The 17725-nt window shown below is 43.2% G+C and overlaps 1 protein-coding gene and 1 long non-coding RNA gene across 3 annotated transcripts in view; one reads left to right on the forward strand and one right to left on the reverse strand.

The window, feature by feature from the left end:
* The window catches only part of LOC134550238 (uncharacterized), a 43502-nt gene extending 41861 nt beyond the window's left edge, over positions 1-1641 (reverse strand). The window contains exon 1 of the long non-coding RNA XR_010080290.1: positions 1489-1641. This is a non-coding gene — a long non-coding RNA (uncharacterized LOC134550238). The remainder of the gene's footprint in view (positions 1-1488) is intronic.
* The window catches only part of ST7 (suppression of tumorigenicity 7), a 142003-nt gene continuing 125274 nt past the window's right edge, over positions 997-17725 (forward strand). The window contains exon 1 of one of the 2 annotated variants that reach the window (XR_010080286.1): positions 997-1573. Coding sequence is in view for 1 of the 2 variants with exons in the window: in XM_063396720.1 (XP_063252790.1) it covers positions 1423-1573 (151 nt within the window). In the remaining variant the exon portion in view is untranslated. The remainder of the gene's footprint in view (positions 1574-17725) is intronic. The other variant, XM_063396720.1, reaches the window with a different exon arrangement.

Below are 17725 nucleotides of genomic sequence, written 5' to 3' on the forward strand. Positions count from 1 at the left end.
CAGAAGATTCTATCCCCATCAAATGCAGAAGACACAGCCAGCTTCAACTCCTGCAGCAGTCTGGAAGAGCAAATTTTGTGCCTCTGCTACCATGAGAGGGTACCAATTTGTACAGCTCCAGATTTATTTTGGTTTAATGCCTTTGGGTATTGTAAACATTCTGGGAAAGCTACTATGCTTTTCTCTGTGATGACTATTTCTCTGGCAGACTAGCAAATCTCAGGTTGGAGTGGTTATTACCAGTTGGAAAAAATTTCAAGGAGTTTTTGTTCTTTTGGTAATACTTTATAAATTGCACCTCTTCAAGATGCTAGAGAGTGTTATCCCACTGGATACAGACTGTGGAAACACAGGAGAGAGATCCAAACAAACTGCAGTATGTGGTGCGTATTTACTAAATGATCGTAAGCTATGTGACAGCAAAAAAAAAAACAGGGATCAGCCGTGTTTACCGACCTGAATTTTCATCACATTCTACTGTCAAACGTTGTTTCATGAATAATACCTCATTCATGGAAGAGGCAAAATGTATTTCTCAAGAGCACAATTCAATGACTTGAAGCTGATGCTTTACTGACACTACTTGAATGAGACACATACCTAGCGGGTGCCTCCCCTGCCCTTGGCAGGGGTTTGGAGCTAGATATGGGTCCCTTCCCACCCATTTATCATAGCGCCACACAAGTTATCTTCCAAGGAGGAGTTCTGCAGTTCAGGACCGCTGGGCACAGCGACACACGCACGCAGGGACTTCCATGCCTGTTTTGTTATCCCAGCAAGAAGCTCAGACGAGCCAACACCAAAAAAACATCTTGCGCGAGCCCTTTTTTAGGCTTAAAGTCCTGTTGCGCGGTGAAATCGCCGCCAGGAATCATTGTTCAAGATCATACAGACGGGGGGAGGGCAGGGGGGAAGCTGCTCGGCCTTTCTGCCCCCGTGCCCGGTTCTGCTGCCGCCCCGCCGCCGAGCCCCGCAGCTCCGCCGTGCCCGCGGCGGGGCGGCGCGGGCAGGGCCGGGCGCCGAGCGCAGGGGCCGAGCCGCGGGGCGCGGCCGAGCGCGGCTGGGGGCAGGTCCGGCGCTGCCACCGCAGCACGTCCCCACCCGCTGGGCCGAGGGGAGCTCGCAGGAGTCCATTTTAGCGGGCCAGCCCTCGCCGAGGCGCGGCGGGCGCGGCGGCGGGCGGGGGCAGAGGCGGCAGAGGCGGCAGCGCCCCGGGGCACCCGCAGCGGCCGGCGGGCGGGCGGTGCGTGCGGCGGGCGGGGACAGGCGGCCCGGCCGGGCGGATGGGGTGAACCCTCCCACAGACACACGCTGGGAGCTCGTGGCAGCGGAGAGCAGCAGCGTTTGGGTTGCTTTCCCCCCACACTCCGCCGTCCGTCCGTCCGTCCTCCCCCCCTTTTTTTTTTCTTTTCTCCAAAAAACATGGCTGAAGCTGGGACGGGCTTTTTGGAACAGCTCAAGTCTTGTATCGTCTGGTCCTGGACTTACCTCTGGACGCTGTGGTTCTTCATCATGCTCTTCCTGGTGTACATCTTGCGGGTGCCGCTGAAGATCAATGACAATTTAACCACAGGTAGGCTGTGGCCGTCTGCCCCCTCGCCCTGCCCCGGGGGCGGCTCGGCCGGGGGCGCCCGCGGGGAGCGCCCAGCGCCGCCCCTCGGGGCTTCGAGCACTGTCTGCAGCTGCTTGCACTGCTCGTATTGTACTCACGCATTTATGTTAACCAGCATTGTGTTTCTGGTGAGATTTAGATCTCAGCTACTTTTTCTGAACGGTAATAAATAATAAGAGTGCAAGTTCGCTGGGAGATTGTCACTGTTGGGTGGACTTTGCTTTGGGTGCTGCACTCGCTAAGGTGGTGTGCCAGTGCTGTACTGAACCAGCAGTAACTTACGTAGTTAGCTGGTCTGAATTGGGCAGTTATGTCTTTATCTTGAAATTCCTTATTTTTCCTACCCATCTACTTTGATAGTTTATTTTCTGGCCCCTCCTTTCTCTCAACCCCATGCTGGAGAAGACAAATTACTTTCGGAGCAGATGATGTGTAACCCATGTAACATCCCTGCTGCTGGGAAGTCAAACGTTATCTGAGCGTTTTTCACCCATCCCTCTGGCCTGTTGTCATTTGATAAGCCTCTGGCAATTCCAGCATCAAAGAGGCATTTAAAAAAAAAAAGGAAGATTCAGCATACAGCAGCTTTCACTTCAAGCAGAAATGCAATTATAAATTGAGTTTATAAATTATAACTTTAAATGCAGTTTTGGGTAAATTATCACAGTATGTCTTTGGACAATATCCTATTTCTTTTGCCATTGCTGCACACCGATTAGAACAGGAAGTAATTCTTGTTGCTTGACTCTTAATAATTTATGTAATGCGTATGTCCCAGGTAAACATTACAGGCCATGCTTGTCAAGCAGAAATGTCAGAGTGCTTTATATTATAATTTTCACTATTGCAAAAAATCACAGGCATCCATCTGAGACCTAATCAACCCCCTGTGATTTCTTCCTGAGTTGGAACAAACTAATTCTTGATGCACTTTCTCATTTAAAATGTTACTCCAGCTGAGTCATCTTGGGGTTTTTCTGAAATGTCTCAAAATGCAAGTAAAATGACAGTGTGAAATCTTCGAGGAGTTTAAAAAGGCTGAAATAAGTCCCAAAATGCCTGATGAAAATGAGTTACCTGGGAGAACAATAGGCACAGTATGGTCTTAATGCATCATCTGTTCCTAAATGGAATTTATTAAAAAATTAGTACTGGTAATAATATGATCATTTTTTGTTTAATTAGTTTTTCAAAGTTTTTGAGACTTAATTAAAACAGATTTAATTTATTGTGGATCGTCTTCCTCCCCTAGCCTATCCAGCTGATTACAGTTGGATTCTACTGCCATGAGTTTAAGGTTGATCGTGAAGTACCACAGCAACTGATGATGTGATACCAACCACATCTATTTCAGTGATTTGGCAATAAATGTGTAAATGATGCAACTGAAACTTCATGTGACATAAAGAAACAGTAGGGTGATTAAAAACAATGGCTGGGTATTTTTCCAGAACAAGCTGGATCTGCTGGTGAGTTGAGGTCAAACAAACTGGTTTGCAGTACCAGCAGAGGCAGGCTTAGGCAGCCAGTTAAAAACCTGCAGTTCCACAGGTATGATTGGTTCTTCATGAAATAGTGCTTTAGAAAGGTTCTAGAGATTTTAAACACCTTAAGCAGAGTCCACAGTGGGCTGCTGTGGTACGAAGGACTAGTGTGGCATGTATGGGAGGGCACCTGTGACAAGGACCTTCTGCTTGCTACTGCTGTATGATTCTGTTTTTCCACGCCTAGTGTCGGAATTTTTAAAAGGAAGTGGAAAAGCTGGAGAAGATAGTGGGAAAATGATTCCAGGGCTGGAGAGGCGATTACAGTATAGATTACAGTAAGGTGGTACTGTCATGGAGTAAAGACCATAAAGAAATGGTCTTTTAATAATGAAAAGAATTACAAGAATTGATGACCAGAAGGAGAGGGCATACTCAATTTTTTCATAATCAGGAATTAATTTTTAGCAAACTTGGAATAGCTGATAAAGGAACCTTTGGGATTTGCATATCTGCAAGTCTTCAGATCCAGTGGTGAAATAGGAATCACTAGTGTTCATGCAGCCTTAGATTGCTTTTTGACAAGGACAGGGCAGCAAGCTGTGCTCCACTGGCAGTCAGAGTCATTGCAGATGGTTGCACCAAATAGATGGGTGGTTGATCACTTATATCTGAGAGTCTGAGGAAGAAGTGGTGTGGGGTCGTGTTTCCCTCTTTCAGTGTTGTACACATGTGCACACCCAAGCATTAGTGCATGTTGGCCATCCCATGTGTTTCAGTGAGCTCCCGGGCTTGAATGACCTCAGTTTGGCCAAGCATGATTTGCGTCCTCAGTGGAGTACATTACTGTGATATATCAAAGGGAAATCTAGTCTGTCATATAAAAATATTAATGTTAAGTCTGATTGTGATGTTTCATGTTTTTGTTTTTGCGGTTTTTTTCCATTGTTTTAAAGTTTGATGTCCAGATCAAATAATAAAATCATGAATAGGAGAGTTTGAACTATTGTGCCATATCATTAGCCAGGAAGCGAGAAAGGACGCTTAATATGCCGGGTTAGAAAATTAAGTACAGAATAAGCAGCAGAGGAAGGGGATGTTATCATCTTATTCCAAAATAATTAAACATACCTATTCTATATAACATGCTGTATTTTCTTCCCATGTTGGCACTTGCACCACTTCTGAATGCCACACTAATCCGAACTGAGACACACCTCTTCTAAAAATGTGCTTGTTTTTCCTGACATAAGAATTTGGATTTCTAGTTAAATCCTAAGAAGGAAAAAGGCACTGAAGTTATTACAGTTTCTGATGGTTTTATTTATCCTTTCAAAGTGCAACAGTAAGACAAATTTAATGACCAGAACAGTAAGTGTGACTTGGTTGTGACAAGACAGACAGGAGGAAACCTCTGGCTTGCTGAGAGTAGAAAAATCAGATAAACTGATTTCCTAAAAGTGTGAAAACTAAACACACGGGTATGAGCTCTGGGCTGAGTCTGGCTTCATTGGTGTCTTTGGAGCATTATTATCCTGCTGTGCTGGAGCAAGCCTGTGGTGTTACCAGCTGAGCTACCAGAGAGGTTAGTGTTAGAAGCCGGCAGAATAGAAGAAAGCAAGTAAAGTTATCCTGCCAGGCCCCTGAGGTCAGGAGGCCCGGGGTAACCATGGCTGGAAGAGCAAGACTGCATCACCTTGTGGTGGCTAGGACAGAGTTATCTGAGGAACATGGTATGTTTCTTCACTAGAAATTTTTAAAAACTATTATTATGACATTCCTACTGAAATAAATAGCTAAAATTTTAATTAGTGTGGGATTTGTGATCAGATAGTAGACTACTTAAAGCCCAGTACCTGAAACACTGCACATGGTGCTGGCCCTTTGGAGAGGGAAGAGGCTGGTGTGGAGCAGGACTGGCAGCACTGGCCATCACCAGGTCCCCACTCACCCCTGTGCTTTGTGTGGCCAGGGGGTGAAGTGAACATGTTCAAAGTCCTGTAAATCTAGGATAACAACACTTTTTCTTTGTCCAAGAATCTCTCAGAAGACATAAAATGGAGAGGTTTTTTTAGTCAGTGTGGCCTGTCTCAGATGTGTTCAGATGTGTCAGTGTGTGCATTGCACTGACTTCAGGAAGCAAAGCATTTGGAAAAGGCCCATCTTATGAAACTATCTCGTGTTCAACCAGGCAAGAAAGCTGAAGGTGATTTCATTAGCAGAAATACTGTGGGAGATGGAGAGATGGAGCCTGTTCTGGGGTGGTGGCTGCTGTCAGTGAAGCTCATCTCATCTTTGAGATCTTCCCTTTTGGGCTTCCTGACTCTGCAAATCTATACTGCACTTTTTGTGCAATGTGCTCCAATAAGCTGCAGTGTGAGAAAAAAGTAACTTTTCATTCTCATGGTCTCAAATTCAAGTAGCAGCAGCAAACATTTCCTGTTATTAAAATTTTAACTAATTTCACTTTTTTCCTGTTGCTGCTAATTTGGCCGTGTGGAGCTGCATGTGTGCAAGCTGGGGTAATAAACCACCCTTAGGACAGAGGGGTTTTTTGGGGACTGCACGCCTGGGAGTTTTGTCTTCCCTGGGCTGGGAGGGGGCTGTCAGTGCCTGCTCGGCCTCTGAGCGTTTTGAGGTTTGTTTGCTGTGATAGCATCTTGACAGCCGGTCAGGAGGTATTGTTCCCCTTCATAAATTTAAGCGAGTGCAGTTAATCATGAGGGTTGGAAAACATTAACCTGACAAAGGCCAGGGAGTTTCAAATAGTTTGAAAACCAGTGAACAGATACTTTCTTTTCAGAAGAACTGAAGTACAGTTAGTTTTAGTTCTGCAGACGTGGTAGTAGTTGTTTGGTCTTTCTTCAAAGCAACCTGCTGTCCTTGTGATGGGTTTCCCTGTGAGCATCTGCTGTGTGAGCTGCAGAAGTGAGCGTGGTGGTGGGCGAGACAACAGAAAACCTGGAGCAAAACTCTCCACTAAAGGAGATGGAAGAATTCTTAACTCCCTGCAAGGGCCATGTAGATTTGTTTGGGGTATTTTTAAGAACTTGACTGTTGAAGGTAGAATTTCAAATGCATGACTACTTCTGTCAAGCTCAGCATCAATCCTGTGTATGAAATTCACAGAATCAGTTACAGATAGATAGTTTGCTCACTGACCCAAAATCACTTGCATTCATTTTTGCATTTCGTAGAATGTAAATTAAATATTTACTAAATACTGATCTTATTTTCTACTTAGTGGAATTAAAGTAAACAGTGGTTTTTTAACTGTTAACCCCTCTCTTCAGTTATATCACTTGCAGCAGCACAAAGCATTTGTAATTGCTGCTGAGCCTCCAGACAGGGTTTGGATGTTAGAGGTTTTTTTGGTCTGCCTTTTTGGGTTTTGCAAAAATAAGCTTTTGCTGCTGTGGGCTAATATTCAGGAGGTCATTATAAAACAGATTTTAAGTGTTTCAAGCATGTGTATTTTCATCATGGTACACTTGGAAACTTCCTGTAATTTACGGAAGAGATTGGGATGTGCATGAAAGTAGTATGTTACTTTTGACAAAAAGTAGACAAATGTTGGTAAATTAAACTGGGGATTCCTGTGGGGAAAGCCATATCAAAACTTGCTGGACCAATGCCCAATGGATGTGGTATACAATGATACTTGTTTTCTTGAATTTTGACATTTCTTCACCAGTTTGACTTCTTAGTTGAGCTCAATTTTTCAGTCAGCATCAGATGCTGGAAACGGAGTGAAGTTTGTAGGAGATGCAAGGTTTTTGGAAAATACTGTTTTAAGAAATTCACTTTCTTACTGCAAAAGCTCTAGAAGATTTGCAGTCAGTATTTCAGGGGAAATGTGTAAGCCAGAGGCTTCAAAATAATATTTGATAGCATCTTGAGTGAGCTTACTGTAACACTGACTGATACACAACCATGGAGCTGTACTGCCAGCTTCTAACTGAAGTGTAATGTCCTCTGTGTGCTGATGTAAGTCTGTGTAAATGCTCCTAAAACTGCATGTATGTACTGGGATTTCCCAAAGCATCCACTGAGTGCCTGGACAAATTTAGCCCAAAAGAACATAAGCCCCTCATTGATCACAGGGGTCATAGGTCCTGATTATCTGAGCAGCTGTGAAAATAGCACCATTCTAAATTAAAGAAAGAACTTAAAATAGATATTTTTTGTGGTTATCTTGCAAAGCAAATGGAAAAATCCAGATCATAAATTTGCATTTGTGAAAGACAGAAGAAGTGCTAGCTGGTGTTAGTGACTAATGGACTGAAAAAGAGAGAAAAGGATATCATTCTGTGCCAAGGCTGTACATTAAATGAAAAATAGAAGGTCATGATGCCTGCCTGAGAGCAGCACCTGGCAGGAATTAGGAAGATGATGTTTGATAAAACAGGGATTTTAAAGGAAATTACCTGCTTGTGTTTTAAAATGGTTTCTCTGAGAGGAGCTGTGGAGAGTCTAGCAAAACCCCACCGTTAGCCTAAGGAAGCTCAAGCTATTTATCTGATCACAGAGAAGCTACTTGTCAATAGCTAAGGAGGTGTAAGAGCTTTAATCTAGTTGACAAACATACAGTGAGCTTCCTAATATTTGGAGGTAAAATTCATGTTAACTTGTCAGAATTTGGGCCAAATCATCAGTGGTCTGAAGAAGCAGCCTGAGTGTGAGACATGCTGCGTGCAGTGTCCTCACATTAACAGAGAGGTGGTTTCTTATGCTGTAAACTCTGTGGTGGGACGAAAGCAGTAGGTACTAAAGTAGCTTTTAATATAGGGAAGATAGATCTTAAAAAAGGGGTGGCTGCAACCCAGAGGAACGCACGTGCTAAGTATTTTTTATGAGATTTTTGAAGATGTGTTTTTGGACCCAGCTGATATGGCAAGGGATATTATACCTCTTCATCTTTGGCTCTCATAGTATTAAGACCCTCGGTGTAATGAGGATTGCCAGGCTCTTCAGTGGGGAAGCTGGGAGTGAAATCTAATGGCAAACAGGAGAGCTGACTAGTTCAAACACTGCCATGCTGAGGTTTAAAAAGCCCTGCACCCAGATAAAAACACTTGCTGATGGTGTGCAGGTATGTTGTGCACAGAGGCTCCGATAGTCCCAGATGTGCCAGGACTTATGTGCAATCCCAGAGAGTAGTCCCCACCGAGTCCAAGGTTTCTGTGCGTTGTTCAGTCTGCTGGCAAGCCCTGTGCTTAAGGGTTATTTGTCTTGTTGGCAAGTGGTAAAGCAAATAAAACCACTTAAGTGGTGACTTAGGTTGGAGGGCCAAAGCAGTTTCTTCTGGATTGAAGGAATGAACATTGCTGTCAGAAGCTAATGAAGTCTTTTGTGTGGCTGTCACAACAAGTAAGGATTCACCTTTTCTAATACAAGATTAGTTATTTAAGAAGGTATTTTATATTTAGTAAAATCAGGTGCTGCTCTAAATACCTGTCAGAATGTTGAATACAACTGAGAGTTCTGTTGAACTGTACAGGGAGAACTCAGGCAAAGGGAAATGAGACCTTGATCCTGCAAACCTTCAGTGGTTTAGTTTGTTCTGCGGGCACAGGCCCAGGGCTTGAGTGCACAGGTAATTAATATGCATGAATTCTCAAAGACTTGGGCCTAAATATTTTACTGAGGTACTGCAGGGAGCCTGTAGCAGTATGACTCCCCAGTCGTTTCTGCCTGAAAGTAGTTTATCTTCTTGTGGTTTGTTGATCGCACCAAAGTTTTGCCTTTTATTTACCAGAGCTGTTTCAGGAACATTCTTAGGCCATCTGTCATAGAATTTAGGATAATGCCTATCCTGGTCCTGTGGACAGACTATGAGGTGCTTGTGGGGATGTTACTCTTCTGTTGGCTGTTAAAGGGGGTGGCTGAAGGCTCCTTCCACCTGTTTTTAAATTAGCTCTTTGTGGTACTGAAGGCATCTATTGAAAGACTGTGTTATAAACTCCAGCTTGTCCTCATGTCTGTGAAGTGTCATGTGGATCAGTGATGCTGTGCAAATACTAATGAGTTAAAAGTTGCTTTGTGAAATCCCAGCACAGGCTAATTGGAATTTTTTTATGTGTCTTAGTCGGGCACTGCAGAAGGGCAACCAGTTTTAACACCAAGAGCACTAAGCTTAAGCAGTGATAACGCATTTAAAGACAAGAGTTGAAGTCACGCTTTCAGCAGACTGAACAAACAAGTTGTAACTGTTAAGCCTGAGGAAAGGGCCTAAATTCAAAGTCCAAATCAAATCTCACCAGCTGCTGAGAGAAGACAAAGATTTATTATTGTGGAGTCTAAACTAGGGATTTGACACTGTGGTAGACTCATTGCTTAAGCGATTAAGTGCACTTAAATATACCAATTAGAAGGATGAAAGCTATAGAGCAAAAATGAAATGCCGTCATCTTTAAGATTCCTATTCTGTGTAGTGTGCCAACTGCAACCATGAGAACTAATTTCCAGCTCACTTCCTACAAATAAACTTGGCTTATTAAATGTCAGGGCTGTTAGGTTGAAGTGCAGGGTCTTGTGCATAGTGGCAAGACGCTCAGAGATCAGATTTAAAGCACAAGAAATGTTGTTATCATCTTCATCTTATTTCGTAAGGTGGCCATTTATTTCTCCAGAAAATATGCTTGTAACCTGAGAGTGTCATAGATGTTGAACTTAACATAACTAAATGTTTTCATGACATGTCCTGTATGTTTATGCTGAGGGCTGAAAATTGTTTACAGCGTGGCTTGGTCTGAAGCAAGGTTATATGATCCACTAATGCACTTAATCTTCCATGTGAAATTTCTTTTTCTATTTTTAATACTGAAGTTAACTTGATAGCAGTGTACCCGTCTGGTATGTTTTACACAAATCTCGGCTTAGAGTCCCAGGCTAGTGATTTCCTCAGTTTTCAGAGAGAAGGTTAAACCAGAGCCTGTCAGAGAAGGCTTGCAGCTGGCCTTCTGCACCCTGTGCAGGGGACAAGGGGACACAGAGTCCCGGGGTGAGGCTCAAGATACTTTTTGAGCAGAAGCCAACTTTGTGCAGCAGCAGGATGCTGCAGCTGAGCTGATGAGTCCTCCATGTGAAGACAAGGACCTGAGGAGGTCTTGTGCAGGGCTGCACTGATGCACAATTACTGATCTGAGAAGCCTGAAGTGCCTTCTCTATAGTGCTTGACTTGCTGGATTTATCTGCCTGCTCAGAATAGGCTGCTGTGTTGTGCTCTGTTGTTATAAAAGTGCCTTCTGGTCCCTGGAGTGACAGATGGGGTTCTGTTGGAATAGAGATGATCTCATAGTGGCAATGAGATGAGTCCGGTCTTCTTCTGAAAATCCAGTGGAAAAGAGGATGTCTGGTGTTCCTACATCTCAGTTTTTATCTTGGTAGGAATGGCTGGCTCCTCCTTACTGGGTGGAGCATCTCACAATGGGATGGTGTAATGTGTCATGTCACTGGTGAGCCTTAATGGCCCATTAACAGAAGATATCCCCTGGGGGGGTGGACAGTGATGGAAGAGATAACAAACACTGCCCCACACAGTTTTAACAGCTGGCCCATTATCAGAAGGCATCTGCCCCCCTCCCCCCTGGAGTTACAACAGCTAAAGGGAAAAAAAACATCTCCCCAACTGGTTTCAACAGATGAAATAGAATACACTTTTTTTTTTGTTATATAACCCAAGACAATACAGTAATATATAAAATGTGTTATATGATATATACAAAATACATTTATATATATTACATTATATATAATATTTATGTTAGTAATTTATATGTAATAAAATACAGTGCTGTCCCCGTTGTGTTTGAGGCTACACCTTTATCATTCAGGGTGCAGAGACAGTGATATGCAGGACTAATTGGCACTGTTTGCTACTTTTCCTAGTTGAGCTAGTAATACAGGCTTGAAATAAATATCCTGCAATATCTTCCTTACAAGTACGTTCTTCCCTGGATGCAGTGGAGTTCCTGTTCCAGATGGCAGCAGTGTGTGGGTGTGGGTGCTGCCGTGCTCTTTGCTGTGCTGCAGGGCTGTGGTGGCCCATGCTGTCTGTTGGTGAGAGTGAGAGCAGTCGCCCCTCGGTTGTTGTGGCTCAGGGGCTGTGAATGCCAACCCAGCTTGGTTCACTGGGAGGGCAGCTCCCACCCTGGGGATCACCCAAGAGCTCAGCTCTTCCACTCTGCATTACGACCCCTTTGCATCTTGGCAAAGTTACAAGTAGAGCTGGAGTTTGTGGTTTAGTCCAGGCTGAACACTGGCGACTTTCTTAGTCTAAAATAAACAACTAACAATCCAAAAACCAGCCACAGAGAGCCCACAGACAGCTGCTCTGGCCACGAGCTCCCTGGCGTACACAGCCCTCTGTACATTACCATCGTCCTCTTTCCAGTGCACACGTGATCCTTCTGCACAGGCACAAAAATCAATAATAAACAGTAAATGAATAACGAGAAGCCTGCCAACCAAAATCTCTGTTGTTTGCCTTCGTGTTTGTTTTCCTTTTCTAATCTAATGTGACAGAGAAGCATTTAAGGGAAAAGGATGCTGGGAATGATGAAATTTTATAAAGCCTTTTCTCACAAATGCTTTTGTTTTAGGGGCAAGGGTACAGCCATGGGCTCCTGGCCTTAGTCCCTCAGAAACTCTGTCCTTGTATAAGCATCAAAAACTCATGGCATTCATGCAGTAGGTAGAGACATGTCTGGTTCAGGGTGGGCTCTGCAGTTCTCAGGATGTGTTTTATTTATATACAGAAGGCAGGTTTTATCTGCTTTTGGTCTTTAAAGTGAAGACAAATTTTCATTAAAAGCTTTTCTGTTCCAGTTTGCAACATTAGTTTGTTTGGGATATATGTTTTAAACACACAGACTAGAATTATATCTGCAAGGCAATGTTTTCAGAAGTACCTGTTTAATTACCTGTGCCTCAGTCAGCCATTAGTTTACTTATTAACGTGCAGTTATTCATGTACTCTTTATACTAAGCATAGTAATAAACCAAACAATGATTTTCTAACTGAAAAAAAAGCATGTAATATCCAATACACAATGTATTAGCTGCATCTGTAATGGCACAGTACTCTTTTACCCATATGTGAGTGTAATTCTGTATATCATAGCCGTTGCCTTTGCAGGAAATTAAGCTGTCAGTTTGGAATAAAAGTTAATATTAATGAGAGATGTGAGAATACCGTAAAATAATAGTAAACCTAAAATATGTGCCAGTTCAAACAAATCTGGTTATGGTGTTTGCTTTCTGTGAATGCTGTAGTTCAGCAAGAGCAACATCGACTGACTTGGGTCCTCAACGTTGTTCTTAAAATACGGGTCCCTCTGGTCTGATGATCGCCAAGCGATGGCTGTAGAGGGAAAATGTCTGAGGTTTGAATACTGTTCTTAATTTATAGTGAACAAAATAAATGGCATATTTACTTCCAGACACAATTACATTAATGTTTGGCATACTGCAGTTTTTAAGTTTAGTAGAAAGGATTCATTGAATTTGAAGTTGTAGTTTTGATGTACAAGATGTTTACCATGCAGAAACTAATTAGAAGCCAGTGCACTCGCATTTGAGTCATTTCCATTTCCTAGTGATTGCTGTTCAGCTGGGAGCAGTGAGATCAGATTTTTGTTCTGTGCTGTTGGTTTGTACAGTTTTCTTTTCCCTTGTCTTTGGTGGTTGCCTTCCAGTGCTTTCCTTGAGCCAGCCCTCCACGGTGTCTTGCCTCAGCTGTTGTGAGTAAATTTTGCATTTGGTTCTCAGTAATGTGGCAGAAGCAGAAAAGGCCGTGGGCAGTTGTCGCACTAGAGGGCATCCTGCTAAAGCCACGGGAGCCGTGCCGGGACAAGGAGAGGCAGCAGCGGCCTGTGGGAAATGAAGGGACACAAACCCAGGTCTGCCTGCGTGTCAGAGACCCAGTGAGGGGTCACCAGTTCCACAGGCAGGCCCACGCAGACACGGACACAGCCCCACGCGTTAAACGAGTGTGGGGAGCCCCTCCTGCCAGTGGGGACCCTCAGCTGTCACCGTATTGCAGCATGTCACCCGCATGTCACATACATTGCAGCATGTCATCCACAGAGGGGAAGTGCTGCCCGGACACAGCCACACGATAGGCAACAGAGAAAGTGGTGGGGCCATCCCACAACCCATGCAGTTGTATGGCAAAGTTAAGTCCCACCCTTGAGTTTCGTAAGTGTGCGTGGGAGGTGGTCCTGCAGATGGCTTCTAAAAGGTCAGATGGAAGATGAGGTTCATGACGTGTAGATCTCAGAATACAGAAAGCTGAAGGAACTGTGGGGACTATAATAAAGCTGGATTATTTTAAGTAGGACAAAAGATGGAAAATGCAGGACTGGTTTTTGACTGAAGGTATCTCATATTTGTTTTCCTGAAGTGACCACCACAAAATAAGCTAAACAGCGAGTTAAATCAGTTGTGGTGATACATGCTGCATTTATGTGCCCATGCTCCTGCAGACTGCAGGCTTTAAGACAATGAGAATAGTTTACATGGAGGTGCTGAGGAGGTGACTCGTACCAGCCTGCCTGCCTTTACTCCACCACTGCCTCAACTGTTAAGGCAAAAAAATGTTTTTATAGACATAAAGTAGTTTCTAAGGCTCTGGAAGATTTGTGCGAATTGTTGTGGTTTAACGTGTGTTTGACTCTGGCTGACTTACTCTGTACAAACATTCTGTACAAAGCAAAATTATCTTTGTTTCCTGAAGGTTTGTCTCATCCCCAGCTGTTATTAGATAGATCTCATGTCTAATCTGTCTGAGCATTCATGCATACATGCAGACATGACTTGTTGTTGGTTTTGTATATGTAGAAACAAATTAAAGATGTTTGTTGTTTTTTGCATATCCTTGTGCCCCAGTACAGCTGATCTATTCAGGCGTCTGTAACCATGGACACTGATACAAGTTTTAAAAAATGTCCCTTTTGTTTCAATATAAATCTTATAAAAAAGAACATGTATATTGCTTATTTTAGCATTTGATGTCTTTTATCATGGATTTTTCAGGAAAGAAGTGACTGCCTTCCTTTGATGCTTATGTCTGCTTTGCTAAAAAGATTGTATACCAGGTTGTTCTTCTAGAAATTAAATCAACCAAATTCTAGTTCTGCTCATTCAGTTTATTCGTGAGCTGCTTTATATTCTTTCTCTGGATGGCCATTGTTATTTTGTGGGTGCACAACAGCATTGTTAAAAAAGTGAGTTTTGGAAGCTGATCAGTTAGTTCAAACAGACTCTTCAACATTAGGGGCCTCTGGAATAGTGCATTTCTACTTCATTGGGATTTTGTCCATGAGCTTATCTGGGAAGTTTCAACTAGGTTGGTGCTCAAGTTCTTGGTCTTTACATGACTGTGTGTTAAATGCTAGCTCCCACCTTTATGTCATACATCCAGACGGTCCAAAGTTAAATTTAAGTGAATAAAAGATGAAAAGCATCATTGGAGGTAGAGTTCAGAGTAGGTTGCCAAGTGCTGAACAGGTCTCAAGGGCTTGTAGTGCCAGCTCCCCACCTGTTCTGCACTTACTGGATTGATTTTTTGTGCTTGTAAATGAACCACAAGGTAAAGAGACTTCTAATGAGGCATACTAGGTAGAAGCAATTTAAGTACTTAATTTTTTTCTCTGTAAAGTGTTCCAGTGAGAGTAGTATTAGCTGTGACATGCTTTTCTACAGATATTCATAAATGGAAGGAAACATTTGCTTGCATCTGTCAAGGCAGCAGCTTAACTTTAGAGAGATTTGAAAGACAGACTACAAGAAAACAAATTTGTATGATTACCAGCAAGTGACATTGAATGTCAAGGGCATAGGCGTAGGTATTCTGTTCTGGTGAGTCATCTCCTATGTCTCTTTTCATACTACATCTTTCAGCCTTGTCCCCTCTTGCACTAAACATGATATCAATATTTAGGAGCGCAGTGACTTTTCAAGAATAGCTGCCTTGGTAGACAAGCCCTGTGCCCTTCCTTAGCTTACTACATCTTCTAATGCTGAACAACAATGGCTAGGTCAGAAGAATTAGAATGTGAAATAGTTTGCTGTGGAAATACTTCAATAGCTAAATTTGCCCGATTGTATTGTAACTGCTGCAGCTGAGAACCAGTAAGTGAACATGAAATAATGAGCGGGGCTTACTGTGTGTTTTTTTAATTAAAAATAATTCTTATGAGAGGAAAAGGCAAATGCCTGATTCATGGATGAATTTCTCAAGTATTTCTCTGTATGTATTAGGTTTGCATGGCCAGGTTTTGGTAGCAGGAGGGGTACAGGAGTGGCTTCTTTGAGAAGCTGCCAGAAGATTCCTGTATGTCTGGCAGCCAATGCCAGCCAGCTCCAGGGTGGACCCACCACTGGCCAAGGCTGATCAATCAGAAGTGGAGGTAACACTGCTGTGGTAACAGATTTAAGAAGGGGAAAAAAAAGTTACTGCACAGAAGTAATTGTAGCCTGTGAACAGTGAGGTGATAACATGAGAGGAGCAACTCTGCAGACACCAAGGTCAGTGGAGGAGAAGGGGGAGGAGCTGCCTCAGGTACTGAAGCTGAGATTTTTCTGCAGACCATGGTGGAGACCATGGTGAAGCAGCTGTGCCCCTGCAGCCCTTGGAGATCCACGGGGATATTAAGATCCACCTGCAGCCCATGGAGGAAACCCCATGGAGCAGGTAGAAGCCTGAGAGGAGGATGTGAACCTGTGGGAAATCTGTGCTGGACCAGGCTCTGAGCAGGACCTGCAGACCCATGGAGAGAGGAGCCCACGCTGGAGGAGGTTTCCTAGTGGGACTTGTGACCCTGTGGAGCAGGCTGTGCCTGAAGGACTGCACCCAGGGGAAGACTGGACCACAGTGGAGCAGTTTGGGGAGGACTGTTGCCCTTGGCAGGGCCCCCACACTAGAGCAGGGGAACGACTCCTCCATAAATGGTGGCAGAGACAACAGGTAATGAATTGACCTTAACCTCCATTCCATGTCTGCCTGTGCTGCTCTGGGCAGGAGGTAGAGCAGGGAAGGAGCGAGGGGTGGGGGGAAGGTGTTTTTAAGATTTATTTTACTTCTTATTATCCTGCTCTGATTTTGGTTGTAATAAATTCAGTTAATATCCCCAAGTTGAGTCTTTTTTGTCTGTGATGGTATTTGGTGAGTGATCTCTCCCAGTCCTTAACTCCTGAACCCTTTATTTTCTCTGTCCTGGGAAGGGGAGTGATTCAGCAGGCTTGGTGGGTGCCTGGCATCAGCCAGGGTCAAACCACCATGCTGTAAACCAAGGGGTTTTTCTGTGTTCTTGATATTTCTGAGCAGTGTAGAAAGATTTGTGAGTGCAATCAGACTGTGCTCCAGAAAATACACAGAACATAGAAACCTCTGTGGTGAAGTCACTCAGCTTTTCTAGTGTTGCTTGAGGAAAGTTGTGGGCAGATTCCTGTTTTTCAGGGGGGTTGTGTATTTTTTTCTTCAGAATAGGTAATACCAGATGCAGATTCAGGAAACAATGGAAAATAACTTTCAGTGAGCAGGTGACAGTTGTGATCTGCCCCTCCTTCATTCTAGTTAATTTTCTCATGTGAGTTTGATACTTGGTTTGCCTTCTTATACTCTTATGGATAGTCTTACCATAATTCCAGTTTTGAGTTTTCATAGTTTTTGACTTCAATAGCATCTTACCATCCTGACTGCTGCAAGTAAATTATGTGTTTAGTGATTATCTGTCTTCTTGAACAGTTCTCAGTTTGTCCCTTATCTTGTTGAATGGCTGCTTTTTTGCAGTTCTGCTGCTTTATTCTGCAGACACTTCCTTTCTCTTTCAACTCTTATGTGGCATAGGCAATACTGATTTTTTAATCTTACATTTGTATTAACATGGCTACATCTCCCTCCATAGTCATGTTTTTGGATAGGTGATAGTACTCATAAGGTATAAGTGAACTATGATGCATAAAATGGATTACTTATTTCATATTCCTTGCCATTCCTAATATCACATTTTGGTTGGTTAACGAACCTAAAGAGATTTCTTTTCCTGGCTCTGCTGCAGCTGTTCATGGAGGGAGAGAATTCTGTTGAATTGTGTACAGCAGTGCTTAGATTTTGTGCTCTGTCTGTTACTCTGTATGAGGAGAGAAGAAAATGCAGTCGTTGTGTTTTAAATTTAGTAACTTCTAGTAATTTTGATGATTACTAAGATGCCTTTTCTGATTATAAATAAACCACATTGTTTAAAATATTTTTGACTAGACTGAATTATGTCCCAAAATTGGAACAGGCTGAAGAGAGTTTGGGAAAGAAATTACCATCAAGTTTTTGCATTCTTAACCGTAAATGGAAACAGAAGGGCTTTGACTGACCAGACGCTTTAATTCTATAGCTCCTCTAGCTAATGTAAAACATTATATACTAAAAATCCTGTCAGATTTAGTTTGTCAGGCTTTGGAGGTTCTCTTGGAGGTCTGTAGGTAGTGGAAGGTGGCAAGCCCTGCTGTCTGAAGCTCATTCAGCAACCTAGGAGCACTAAAAGCTGGATATGAATAGGTATTGGTGTCCTCTGGGACAAGCAAAAGAGGTAACCCAACATCACTGTCACAAGGAGACCAAGGCCAAGCT

This window comes from Prinia subflava, chromosome 4 (assembly GCF_021018805.1).
Source record: "Prinia subflava isolate CZ2003 ecotype Zambia chromosome 4, Cam_Psub_1.2, whole genome shotgun sequence".
NCBI lineage: Eukaryota > Metazoa > Chordata > Aves > Passeriformes > Cisticolidae > Prinia > Prinia subflava.